Raw genomic sequence first — 11,521 nt, 5'->3', positions numbered from 1 at the left:
CCCGCGCCCCCTACGACCAGGCAGAAAGGGTGGGAAGGGGAGCACAGCTCAACATTTATTTCTGGATCCAGCTCACTAAAAATACCTCGGCCCTCCTGTTTGATCACTCTCCCTTTTGACCTGAATGGATCGCGGGAGCCGCGCCGTCCGCCCCACCCTCGGCCCGTTGCCCTTTAAAGGAAAAGGGCGTGGGGACGGATTCCTGCCGCTCGAGGGATAGAAGCGAACCGGGCAGTCAGGGGCCGCGGCCATGCTGACGTCAGGGCAGCCAGCGCTCCGCTACGCTAGCGGCCACAGTGCAGAAACCTTCCGTCAGGGACAGCCTCGCGCTGCGATTGGCTGGCCTCGCGCGAGCGCCTGCGCGGAGTGGCTGGCGAGGTTTTAGAGGGAGTCCCGCTCTCCAATTAAAGCGGCCCAGCTGCGCCTGGCTGCGCATAGAGCTCCCTCCCAGGCCCGCGAACTTGGCCATTCAGCCGCCGCTGTCCCCGCTGCGCGCCCTCGCGCCTCTGCCTGAGAAGCCAGGCGCTGTTCCTCCACCCCAGAAGAGGATGGCAAAGGTGGCTAAGGACCTCAATCCAGGAGTTAAAAAGGTGAGCGGAAAGCTGTCTGTATTTACCCAGACTCATTCTTTTTCTTGTTTCCCCTTCCCATCTGTTCTCGGAAACTTCCCAAAAGGTAATGAGAAGGAAACTCTTTAAATTCCAAAACTGCATGGAAAACAAATAGTTGGGGATACATGTTTGAGCTAACAGGCACACACATCCCAAACCCATTGTTCTGTAAAATATTTGCAAAGGGTCTTATGTCTTTGGTGATGCTAGTTAAAATTTAATATTTAATTAAGATGAAACATATATATATATATATATATAATCTTATGGTCTGTAAAGGAAAAACCCCTAGCTTCCTCACTCCCTGTCCTCAGGTGGCTGAAGTAAGGGTTGAGGGCATGTAATATTTACTCATAGTCTCCCTTTTGCTATTATCCCAGTGTTTTGTGTGTTTTCCCCAGTACACACACACACACACACATGCACAGTTTCTTTAGTTGGTGATGTTGGCAGTGGCAGCAGTTCCAGCATAAGGGAACTGATTTCTGTCCCCAGGGTCTGCACGTTTCCCTTTCAAGAAGGGCTGGCCCGGAGCCCAGAAGGTCACGGGTAAACTCCTTCACAGGAGACTGCGGCTGTGCCTATAGCTCCAATATCATTTGTTGCTTACCTGAATGCAGCTGGGAGAGGGCACAGGCTGGAGACTTAGAGAACATGTGAATGGGAAGGGAACAGAGAGACAACCTAGGCTTTACAGATGGGGAAACTGAGGCCTGGAGTCACAGAGAGTTGGTTCTAGCAGGCAGCTGACTGTAAGGAAAGCCCTAGGTATCCAGACTCAGTTCCTGCCACTTTTTAACTGCACAGTATTCACCAAGTCACTTTTCTGAGCCTCAGTTTCCTTGTCTCTGATGTGGGGATGACAGACCTAACCTCCCTCAGGGCAGTGGTAGCAGGGATATTGACACTGTGAGTTAATTTCCCAAAGCAGTAGTTGTTAAACTCTGATTTCACAGGATTTAGTCTTGCAGGGCAAAGTCTTCCTTAAACATCTGCCATTAACCTGCAGGATAGAATGAGAGGGGGAAGAAAAAAGACTGTGAGAATCAAACTAAAGACACAAACAGCCACTTAGAGGCACAGCATTCACCATCTAATTTATAGCTGTGATCTTTTATAGACAATTTGCCCAGACCCTATCACAGAGTCCAGTGGATCCTTCTAAATGGGTATACCAAGTCACATTGAATCTGGGCATTTCTCTGGAATGTATCATGCCTCATTGCATTTGCCAAGCTATTTGCAGAATCAAGTCATTTCCCTTTCTACAGAAATTACCATAATACTTTAGACTCTTAGAAGATACCTATTAATCTCTACCTAGTAGTGAGTTATGCATGCAATGCTCTTATTTCTCTATACATTTTTCTGGACTCCTTGAGGACGAACCTGTCTTGTTCATCCCTGTTCGAACATAGCACACCATGCCACACAGCAGGACTCAAAAACGTATGAGTGAGCCACGAGAATGTCTGTCCAGCTAAGACCACACTGTTTGCATAGGCTTCATTTTATGCATTATTTTTTAACTTGTACCATTGATATTTGTGTGTCTGAACTGCCTCCCCAAGTTCAGACACAGAATAGTTCCGGGCTAAAGGTGGCAGAGTTCCATTGTCCTCTGGAAAGTGAAATGATTCTGAGTATTTTTAACATAAGCTGGTTTATGGTTACTGTATGAGGTGAGATGAGGTATATGGAGACTCCCCCTCCTCACTGCAGTCCTGGGTTGCCACTTGGAGGAAGCCTTGTTTTTATTTTCCTTTGCACAGGGGAGTGTGATTATCCTGATTAGAGGTGGAACATGTTCTCCTTCTTGTCACCCCCTAGTGCCAACTTCCTTGGCCTGCAAAGGGTTTGTTTTCCATTTAGATCCAATTACAGGCTTAGAGAAAGAATGCGGTGGGTAGAGATGAAAGGGCAGATATTTTTTTACCTCTTGGGACTGCGACAATCAGGAGGAAGATCACCATTTTGTAGGTTAACCAATGCCTTCAACTCAAAATGTGGAGGGGAGGGAAGAGAACCGACAAGCTCCTCTTGCTGAACTGAATGTCACAGAAGTGATTAAGTACTACGTGATATCAGCAACATGCTGAAAAGTTTTTACTGCATATTTATTTTTTAAATCTGTAACAGTGGGGGGGAGGTTTATAACATTTGGCTTCAGGATGCATAATCACACTTAGACATTTTGAAACAATTTCATAGACTCTTAGAGCTACAAGGGGCCTATTTACAAAATGAGAAATGGCATACAGGCTCTTTCCATTGCCCTACCCCCAAGGGGGTTGGGGCAGGAATCCCCACCAACTGGATAGTCATAAAAAGATCTTCAGCAGAGAACACAAAATCTAAAAACTGGAGTAGACTTAAAGATCATCTCACCAACCCCAGGCAGGCTAGGGAAAGAGACTCACTAGGGGCCACATACATACATCATGGCAGACCTTACAAGTTCCCCAACTTCTCTCTTTCTTTCTAAGTAAAATGCTACCACTGGCTGCTCTTGAACCATCTTTTTTTTTTTCTGTTAGGATAGAGAAGGTTTCCTAGCCCAGACAGTTCCCTGAAAATGGTGAAATCGCCAACATGTCTTAATAACAAAGGGCCTTGAAGGCCAAATGCCATTTTTCTGGGTGAAATCAATCTCAACTATGGATTTGTTCTTGTTGATTAAGGATGCAAATTATTAGTGCAGGCTATGGCTTCAGATCTGGGTTAAGTCCCAGCTCCACCACTTACTAGCTGTGTGCTCTTGGGCAAGCTAATTAACTCTGAGTCTGTATCCTCACCTCATTTGAAAGTTGAAGAAACAGTAACAACATCTACCTGCCAAGGTGGCTGTGATAATTAAGTGAGATGATGTACATAAAAGGCTCAGCATATGAGCACTCAAAGTTAGCCATGGCAGTCCTTGGTGGTGGCAGTACATTTCAGTGGGTGCATGGATACTGAAAGGAGTCTTTTGGCAAATGAAGGACACTTTTATTTATAACTGTCCCCATCTGAAGAGCACCCAGCTTGCACTCAGCTGAACCTAAGCCATTGCTCAGCTTTGACAAGCTAAGACAATGACCAAATGCTATTGCCTTCATTCTCACCCAATGGATGCAAAATCTGCTTACGTGGAATAGTCTTCCCTTCCAAATGTGGATTGCCAGTTATTGAGCATTTCACTTTGGAGTTATATAATGTTGGGCCTGGAAGGGGAATTGGAGCTCCTTACTTTTTAGATAAGGAAACTGAGGTCCAGAGGGATCAAGCTCCTTGTCAGAAGTTGCAAAGAAAATGTACTGAAGCCTATTAGGTTCTGCAAGAATACAGACCCCTTGACTCTCAAGGAGCCATCTGTAGGAATTTAGAAGGGATTAGAAGAAAGAGAGCTAGGAGCCTGTTCATAGTTGACTGTGCAGTCACCAGTGGGCTGGCTCCACAGGGAGCCAATTAGAAATTCTCACCCCTCAACAAAATGCCCACGGGGCATTAAATGATGGTAATTCTAAGTGCATTGCCAGGTCCACCTGGATGTCTCTCTCCATGCTTCTCTACGTCACATCCCTCTTGGCTTTCCTGTCCTTCAGGCTAGGCCTTCCCTCTGTACTCAGCCCTTCCTGCTTTCACCTCCACTTCCTGCAGTGTGCAAAACTACTGGCACATCACCCGGGTGAGCTGATCCAATGTAAACACGGCTCCTCGAGAATTGTCGTTGGCTCCCTCAATCTTAAAAACATATTAAACTGTCACTTAAAGACCTTAATAGCCAAGACATTGGAGACATGCCCATAGGTGTATAAGCAACTTGGCCCAAAACAGAGCCTTATTTTTTAAAAACAGAAATAAATTATCCAAGTCCCTTTTAAAGGCTCTCTAAAAACAGATGCTGAAACCATTACTTTATAAATTGCAGATTTTTGTCCTAACCTGCAGGTGTGTCTGACTATGTGGAGTTGGGGGCTGACAGTTAACTTTCACCAATGTATCCGCCACTGTGGTAGTGGGAGGCAGGGAGGAGCTTCATCAGATTATCTTCAGGCTTTAATCTAAGCCATCTCAGCTCCAAGGCTAGGAATTTGCTCAGAGCTTACCAACACTCCTACGAGTTGGAAAGTGGAAAAATGACTTTGGCATTCCCCTCTGAGGATGCTTGGTTTGATCCTTTCTTCATGCAACTGACCAAAGGTGACAAGGATGAAAAAAGAATAGGCTGAAATCAGCAAAGGCTGGGGACCAGGAAGGAGGGGCTGCGCACAGGCTTTTGTGTGTGTCTTTCCTTCCGCCCTTACGCAGGCCACTTCCCAAGAGGAAAAGGTAAAGAGTAGAGAAGTAAGGGAATAGTTCCTCTCACAGTCCTCTAGAGCCAAGAGGGCTCCAGGAGAAGTATTCGATTTGACTTTAGGGAGGCAAATCGTCCTTTCTTTTCAACTTCACATTCAAAATAGCTTGTGTGTCTCATAAAGTGGAGATTTGCCATGATAAGTAACAGACCTTGAGAGCTCTTATCTCCCGACCATTCATCCAACACCATTTAAATCTTTATTTTAAGAACAGATTTCTGGCAGGGGCGTGAGTCATTATAATAACTGCAGGCATTTACTCACTGGGTGACTTTGGACAGGTCACCTTTCCTAGGAAGTGGCAGAATTTGGGTAACAACCAGGGTTCTTTCTGCCTCCAGCCCACTGACCTTTCCTTTACACCAGACCATCTCCCAAATAACAAATGATTATGAAAAAATAGGCTTAAAACTTCATTCCACTGAAAGCGGAATTGTGAAGCAGCTTTTCAGGACATCCAAAATGAAGAGCCAGCTGTTGCTCTTGAAGAACCTTCGTTTAGAAATATCCTCACATCCCCTACCATTTGATAACAGGAAGAGGATTTGCCCAGCTGCTACTATCTCACCAGGTGCAGGGCCACCAGCTACTTTTGCAGGACTCCTTCAAGATCACAACATTTCCTTAACTCCACATGGAACAATTGGTGTGTCCCAAACCATTCTTGAATGTTTACACATAGCAATAGCGTAGATCTGCAAAAGCTCTAGAAAATGCTCTCTATAAAACTTTTATAGAAAGAGTTACATATGAAGTGAGTCTCCTATGTCCACCAAGGCTCCTTTAGTGGCTGAAACACAAATTTAGTATCTAATCCTGTATATTTGATGCAGAAATTGTGTTTTCACAAAAACAGAAGTGACAAATCAATTACAGTGCTTTGTGAAACTCCCAGATCAACTCCTTGTCTCATATCTGCTCTTTTGTATGAGAAGCAAACCCTTTTACTTTTTTTTCTCAGAAAAGAGAAAGGAATCTGTTCTTGCTTTTATTACCTATTTGGATTCTTGCCTCCTAAGAGACTTATTCTCTGTTAGGACAGGCCAGTTTGGGGCTAGGCAAAAGAGAGGAAGGAAAGACGTCTCTAAGGGTCCAGAGATGATTGACATTTTCTTGTGTGTTAGCTCTTTAGCTTCAAGGACTACCATGCAAAGATATTTGTGTCCTTTTTTACACATGAGTAAGACTAAGAGTTTAAAATGACTTGCCTAAGGTCACGTGATGACAGATTAAGAACTCAAACTCAGGCCTCTCTGACTCTAAAACTTTAGTTCTTTTTACTCTACAAGAAACAGAAGGCATTCATAGAAAGCAGAAATCTGGTGTGGAGGGACTATGATTATTACTGTGACTTTCATACACAGATCAATTTCTTCCAGCCCACTGAACTCATTGACAGTCTGGTTCAGAATCTTCCCAGCATTTGCAAAATGTTGCCAGGCATCTGCATCTCTTCGATAGCTCTTGGTCACCACCAGGAGTATACTGTTACCCACACCAAATCAGAGCCATTTCCTAGGTATAGAATAAAGACTTTCTTGATTTCTCCTGGTTTTCCAGAAGGCTAATGGACATCTCCCAGCAAAAGACTAGTAGAGAGACCTTTTAAAGAATAATACATATTATCCTAATACTCTAAAATAATCCTAGAGACCTTGTCCCAGAGCTTTCAGGAAACTCTGGCCTGGAGATAAGGTTGGCCTTGACATGCACATTTCTACATGTCTGGTCAGCCTGACCCATGGCCTACCCAATAATATGTAAATCATGACCGAGCCAAACATGGCCTGGGCCCCCACCAGGAGACATGCTTTAAAAGGAAGTGTAATTGCTAAGGGAGAATAAACAAAGGCTCCATTTGGCAAGTAACTCTGTTGAAGGACAAAGGAGTGCCAGTGTCCAACTCAAGGCGGCTGTTTCAAATCCACATGCTTTGTGTATAGGTTTTGTCTCCTCCTCCTGTTTAAAAAATATTGAGTCCTTTGTAAAATTTATCTTTGGAGACAAATGCTAATGAGACATTGTCTAAAAGAGCTGAGCAGAATCTTGTTATCTGCTCATTCAACCCCTTCATGTCACAAATGGGACAGGGGGAGAAAGGGCATATCTGAAATTTACAAAGGAAAAAATGGCATATCTGAAATTTACATAAGAAATGGCATACCTGAAATTTACAAACTTACATTTACTTGAGTGGTGCCACAACCAAGATACATTGACTCTCAGCGTCTTTTATGAATGAAGGAGAAAAGAGTATCTGCTGTATTCTGTCACTTCCACATCCAGAGTGTCCCAGTTTTGTGTCAACCTCATACCCTGAAACTCAGAAGTTCAGGTGGACATTTTGACTGTGAACTTAGCTTTGGCCACAAGGTCCAAAAGCCACTTCGAGGAGCCATTAAACACACAGCATTTGCAAGCACAAAGATCTAGGTGTGACCTGCAGTTCTTCAATTTGCCAGGTCTGCAAACTTTGCCAAGTTACTGATCCTCTCTGGACCTCTGGTTCTTCATTTGAGAAAGATAGCTAACCATAGTTCTACATTAAACAATAGTTTAATGAGGTAAAGTGCATAAAGTGCCTGGATACATAATATACCCTTGATAAACATTTTCTCTTGCTCTTATGGGTATCCCCTCTCATCAGCAAGATGCAAAAATCCCATAGGTTATTAAGTATTGGAATGTGGAAGACCAAATTCAGTTTACCTACATCACATGGGGCTTGTAAGCTTTCAGACTGCAGGACCTTCTCTTTGTAGTTAAACTTGGACCTAGCCATAAATATGCTCAGGCCACATCACATTGCAAAATCATGCGAATAGCCACAATTCATCTTGGGTGTTTCCACAGCAGCCCTCCCCTGTTCCATTACCCCATTACTGGTCTTTCCTTCCAATGTCTTGCTTATAAGATAGGGCAACAGTCACTCATTTCTTTATATAACAAATATTTATTTAGCATCTGTTATGTGCCGGCCACTGTGCTAAGTGCTGAATACATGACAATGAATAGAAAAGCTTTGATCCCTGCCAAGTAAACTTGAGTCTGGTGGAATTTATTTTTCATAAGGCAGGAGACGGGTCAAATAATGTCAGTGTTCTGTGAGTCTTTGTGTTCCTTGACCTCTCCCCTCCCCAACACACCCACATACCTCTCCTTCCTTTTCCAACCTCCCTTTCCACCCTCAGATTTTTCAGGACACATACCTTCAGAGCCACATCTCAACTCTGATCATCCCTACAGTGTAACAGTAGAAAGAGTGTGGTAGTTCTCCCAGTTGTCACATTTTAAACAGGGCCTTTGGGAAGAAACCACCAGAGGCACTGAGTGAAAAGGAGTCTGAGGCAAGGGGGACTATTGGCAGCTCTCAGATCCCACCAGCAGCCAGTGGTCTCTCAGCCTTCCTACAGTGATGTGGTGGTAGGCCAGTTGTCTTTGCTCAGCATATGTTTGCTCAGCATATGTTTTCAGAGGCAGCTGAACATTTAGATTGTATTTTGCATAGTATTGATGTCAAGGACACCAAAGGGCAGGAGCATAGGGAAAGGGCTCTTGGCTGGCTAATGACCTCATAAGAAACCTGCCCTTAGAAGAGAGCATCTATTTGGGCTATATGACTCAGTGGCGTTTCTAGGTACTGATTCATGAGGCTGACCATCCAGGTGACTGACCCGGGCAATCTGCTGGCTGAAAGAGGTGGAAGGAAAGTAGATCCCAGCTCTGCCCTCATCCTGGAGGAGAGCCACCCCTCCTACCACGGCACGCGGGTGCTCCCCACCCCAACCCTGGGTCAGTGGCCAGCCAGTCTCCTTGTTAAGAGGATCTGACTCTAATGTGGGGAGAGGTCAGCATCTGGGGGCTTCTTATTTTAGAGGAAGTATAAGAGAGAGATATTTTGAAATCTTATTAGTGGATAGAGGGGAGGCTTTTAACCTAGGATCTATAGATAGAATTGAGGGTGTCAGGGAACTTAAATTAGGAAAAGTATTGCATTTTTTATCCCTAACCTATAACTGAAATTTAGCATTTCTTACTGCTATGAATAATGATAAATACCCTAGAAGTTTAGCAGCCCCTATGCCTTTCATACCAATGGAAAGCAGGTATTTTTATATCACATTACAGCTGAGATAGATCCTCATCCTACCATTTATACTAATCCCTGCTCTGAAATAACCATAATTATACCCACTGCTAGATCATATTCATTAACTTAGTAAAGGCACATCTGTTACTAAGTCACAAATTTGTTTTTATATATTGATACTATCTCAGTAATGTTGGTTTTCTTTGCATTTTTATCTTATGCATTTAAGACATTGTCCTAAGAGATATTCTCATGTCAGATAAACAAAGAACCTAAAAATATAAAGACTCTTTCCACATCAAGCTAAGGCATTAGCAGCATTGCACCACACACACACACACACACACACACAAATATACACATATAATCATAAACATGTAAGCACACACATACAGCTATAGTGGATTGAGGTCTGAGGCTCTTGGAGTAAACAAACTCAATTCAAATTCCAACTCTGCCACTCATTTCCTATTACCTCGAACAAGGCATGTTAGTTCTGAGCCTCAGTTTCTTCATCAATAAAAGGGGCCTAAAAGTTATTGTACTCATAACAATCATCTAAGCTCTTGGCACAGTACTTGACATATAAGGAATGTGTGTTAAACACAAGGCATCCTCACCATTAAGAGAGCTAATGAAGGTGAAATGGTAAAGAGAATAAAAACATTACTTTGTTGAAGCTTTTTAAACTAACCTTTGATTTGGCTAACTCTAAGAATTTATTTTGTCCAAACACGTATTACACAAATATTACATGCCAGGGACTGAGCTGGGAAACGGAGAAATAAAAGGAGAGGAATTTTAAAATCTGATGGTCTCAGAAAAGGAACAGCCTAATCAAATCATCAAAGAATCATGGCAGTGCCTAAAGACCTTGATCGGGGTACATGTGTGGGACTGAGAGAGATCAGAAGAGGAAATATTTAATCTTACCTGGGGAGGTCAAGAAAGGCTTCCCAAAGAGGGGACATTTGAGCTGAGCATTGAAAGACGAGGATGAATGAGCTGTTAGGATCAGGCCACAGTCCAGTTTTATACCTTCCAAATCTGACACCCATATTTTCCATTCTATTCAATTTCCAACTTGGGGAATATCACCCATCTTGGACTGTGGAGAAATACATTCCACTGTATTCATCCAGCCACAAATGCACATCTTTTATCTTCTCATCTGAGAACCTGTTCCTCTTCCTCTCAAGCAAAACCCACTGGGGTGACAGGATAGCAAGGCCTTTCAGGCTGCACGTAGAAAACTTCTCATGGTAGTGACTTGAAGCTCTCCCAAGCCCTGCAGTGGAGATCCAGAAAACCCCTTCTGGTTGAGTTTGAATTTTTGCAGGAAGATACAGGTTTGTGTTTTGACAGCAGGAAAAAAAGGTAACCAAATATATGCAATATATATGGAAAGAAAGGAACACACACGTGTGTGCACACACATATACGTCTGTGAGATCTAGCACATGGCACATGTGAGCAGAACATGAAAACACCATTCAGAGGACCATAGCATGTGTGTGCACCCTGAGCTTCACTCTGAAGCCATTTAATAACAAGAGGAAAAGAAATCGCAAGTAGGACTTTTTGATGAACTGTGAGGAAGCAAAACAGCATTCTGAAATATGGGAACTTGGTTAACAAGATCTGGAATCTTGCATCAAAACAATTTCTTTCACACAGTTTTTACTTCGATTTCTGACTTGGTCTGAAAATGTGAGTTCCTTCTTGCCATATTTTAGAGCAGGTGATGCATTGAAATGAAACACACATGGCTTGGGTATCTCAGTGCCGCTAAGATGATTGTCCTTGATTTTTGTCAGTTGTACATGGTACATTAAACAGAGAAAAATAAAATCCCAGATGATTCCTTGGCAATTATCTGAAAAATAACATTATGGTGATCATCCCTGCATTTGCAAGGACATGAAGAAAGGGCAAGACTTGGTGGAAAAGCTTTGTTTCCTCTAATCTGTCCTCCTACAGAGCCAACAGACCTCAGTAGCCCATGGGGAAGATACAACCCTGTAATGAGATTCCCAGCTAATTAAAATGGCTGTCATCACCCACCTTGCACATTTCCATGAGCCCAGCCCAGAATTGGACCATCACAGGGGAAATCGTCCTATATTTATTTGAATAATGTTTGTACTGTATATTTCAGCAATTAAAATTAACTTTTAAGAAGTAAGAAGAGGCTTAGGGATTCTCAAGGTCAACTGCCTTCTTTAACAGATGAGGAAACAGACCCAGCAAGGCCAGATGACTTGCTTGAGGTCACAGAGCTAGTTAGTGGGAGAGGTAGGATTAGAATTCAAGGTACTATAGCCTTTCAAGTTCAGAAAGACTTTTAAAAACTGTGTTGTGTAGAACCACTTCCACATAAACATGAGATGAGCTGGGCAGCCAGTTGCTGTCAGAATACCACTGTGGAACACTCACACCTCCTGAAGATGTCTAATTTTTTAAACTTCTCTAATTATTGGAAA

General features: G+C 43.2%; 1 protein-coding gene across 4 annotated transcripts in view; it reads left to right on the top strand.

Moving 5' to 3' along the window:
* The first annotated feature begins 321 nt into the window (after positions 1-321).
* The window catches only part of LMCD1 (LIM and cysteine rich domains 1), a 67,657-nt gene continuing 56,457 nt past the window's right edge, over positions 322-11,521 (top strand). For 2 of the 4 annotated variants that reach the window (XM_025375811.1, XM_025375813.1), the window contains exon 1: positions 322-590. In XM_025375811.1, the coding sequence (XP_025231596.1) occupies positions 549-590 (42 nt within the window). In that variant the 5' untranslated portion in view covers positions 322-548. The remainder of the gene's footprint in view (positions 591-11,521) is intronic. The other 2 variants (XM_025375812.1, XM_025375814.1) reach the window with 2 other exon arrangements.

Source organism: Theropithecus gelada, chromosome 2 (assembly GCF_003255815.1).
Source record: "Theropithecus gelada isolate Dixy chromosome 2, Tgel_1.0, whole genome shotgun sequence".
In the NCBI taxonomy this organism is placed as follows: domain Eukaryota; kingdom Metazoa; phylum Chordata; class Mammalia; order Primates; family Cercopithecidae; genus Theropithecus; species Theropithecus gelada.
The sequence above is the reverse complement of the archived record's forward strand: the minus strand, read 5'-3'. Positions and strand labels throughout refer to the sequence as shown.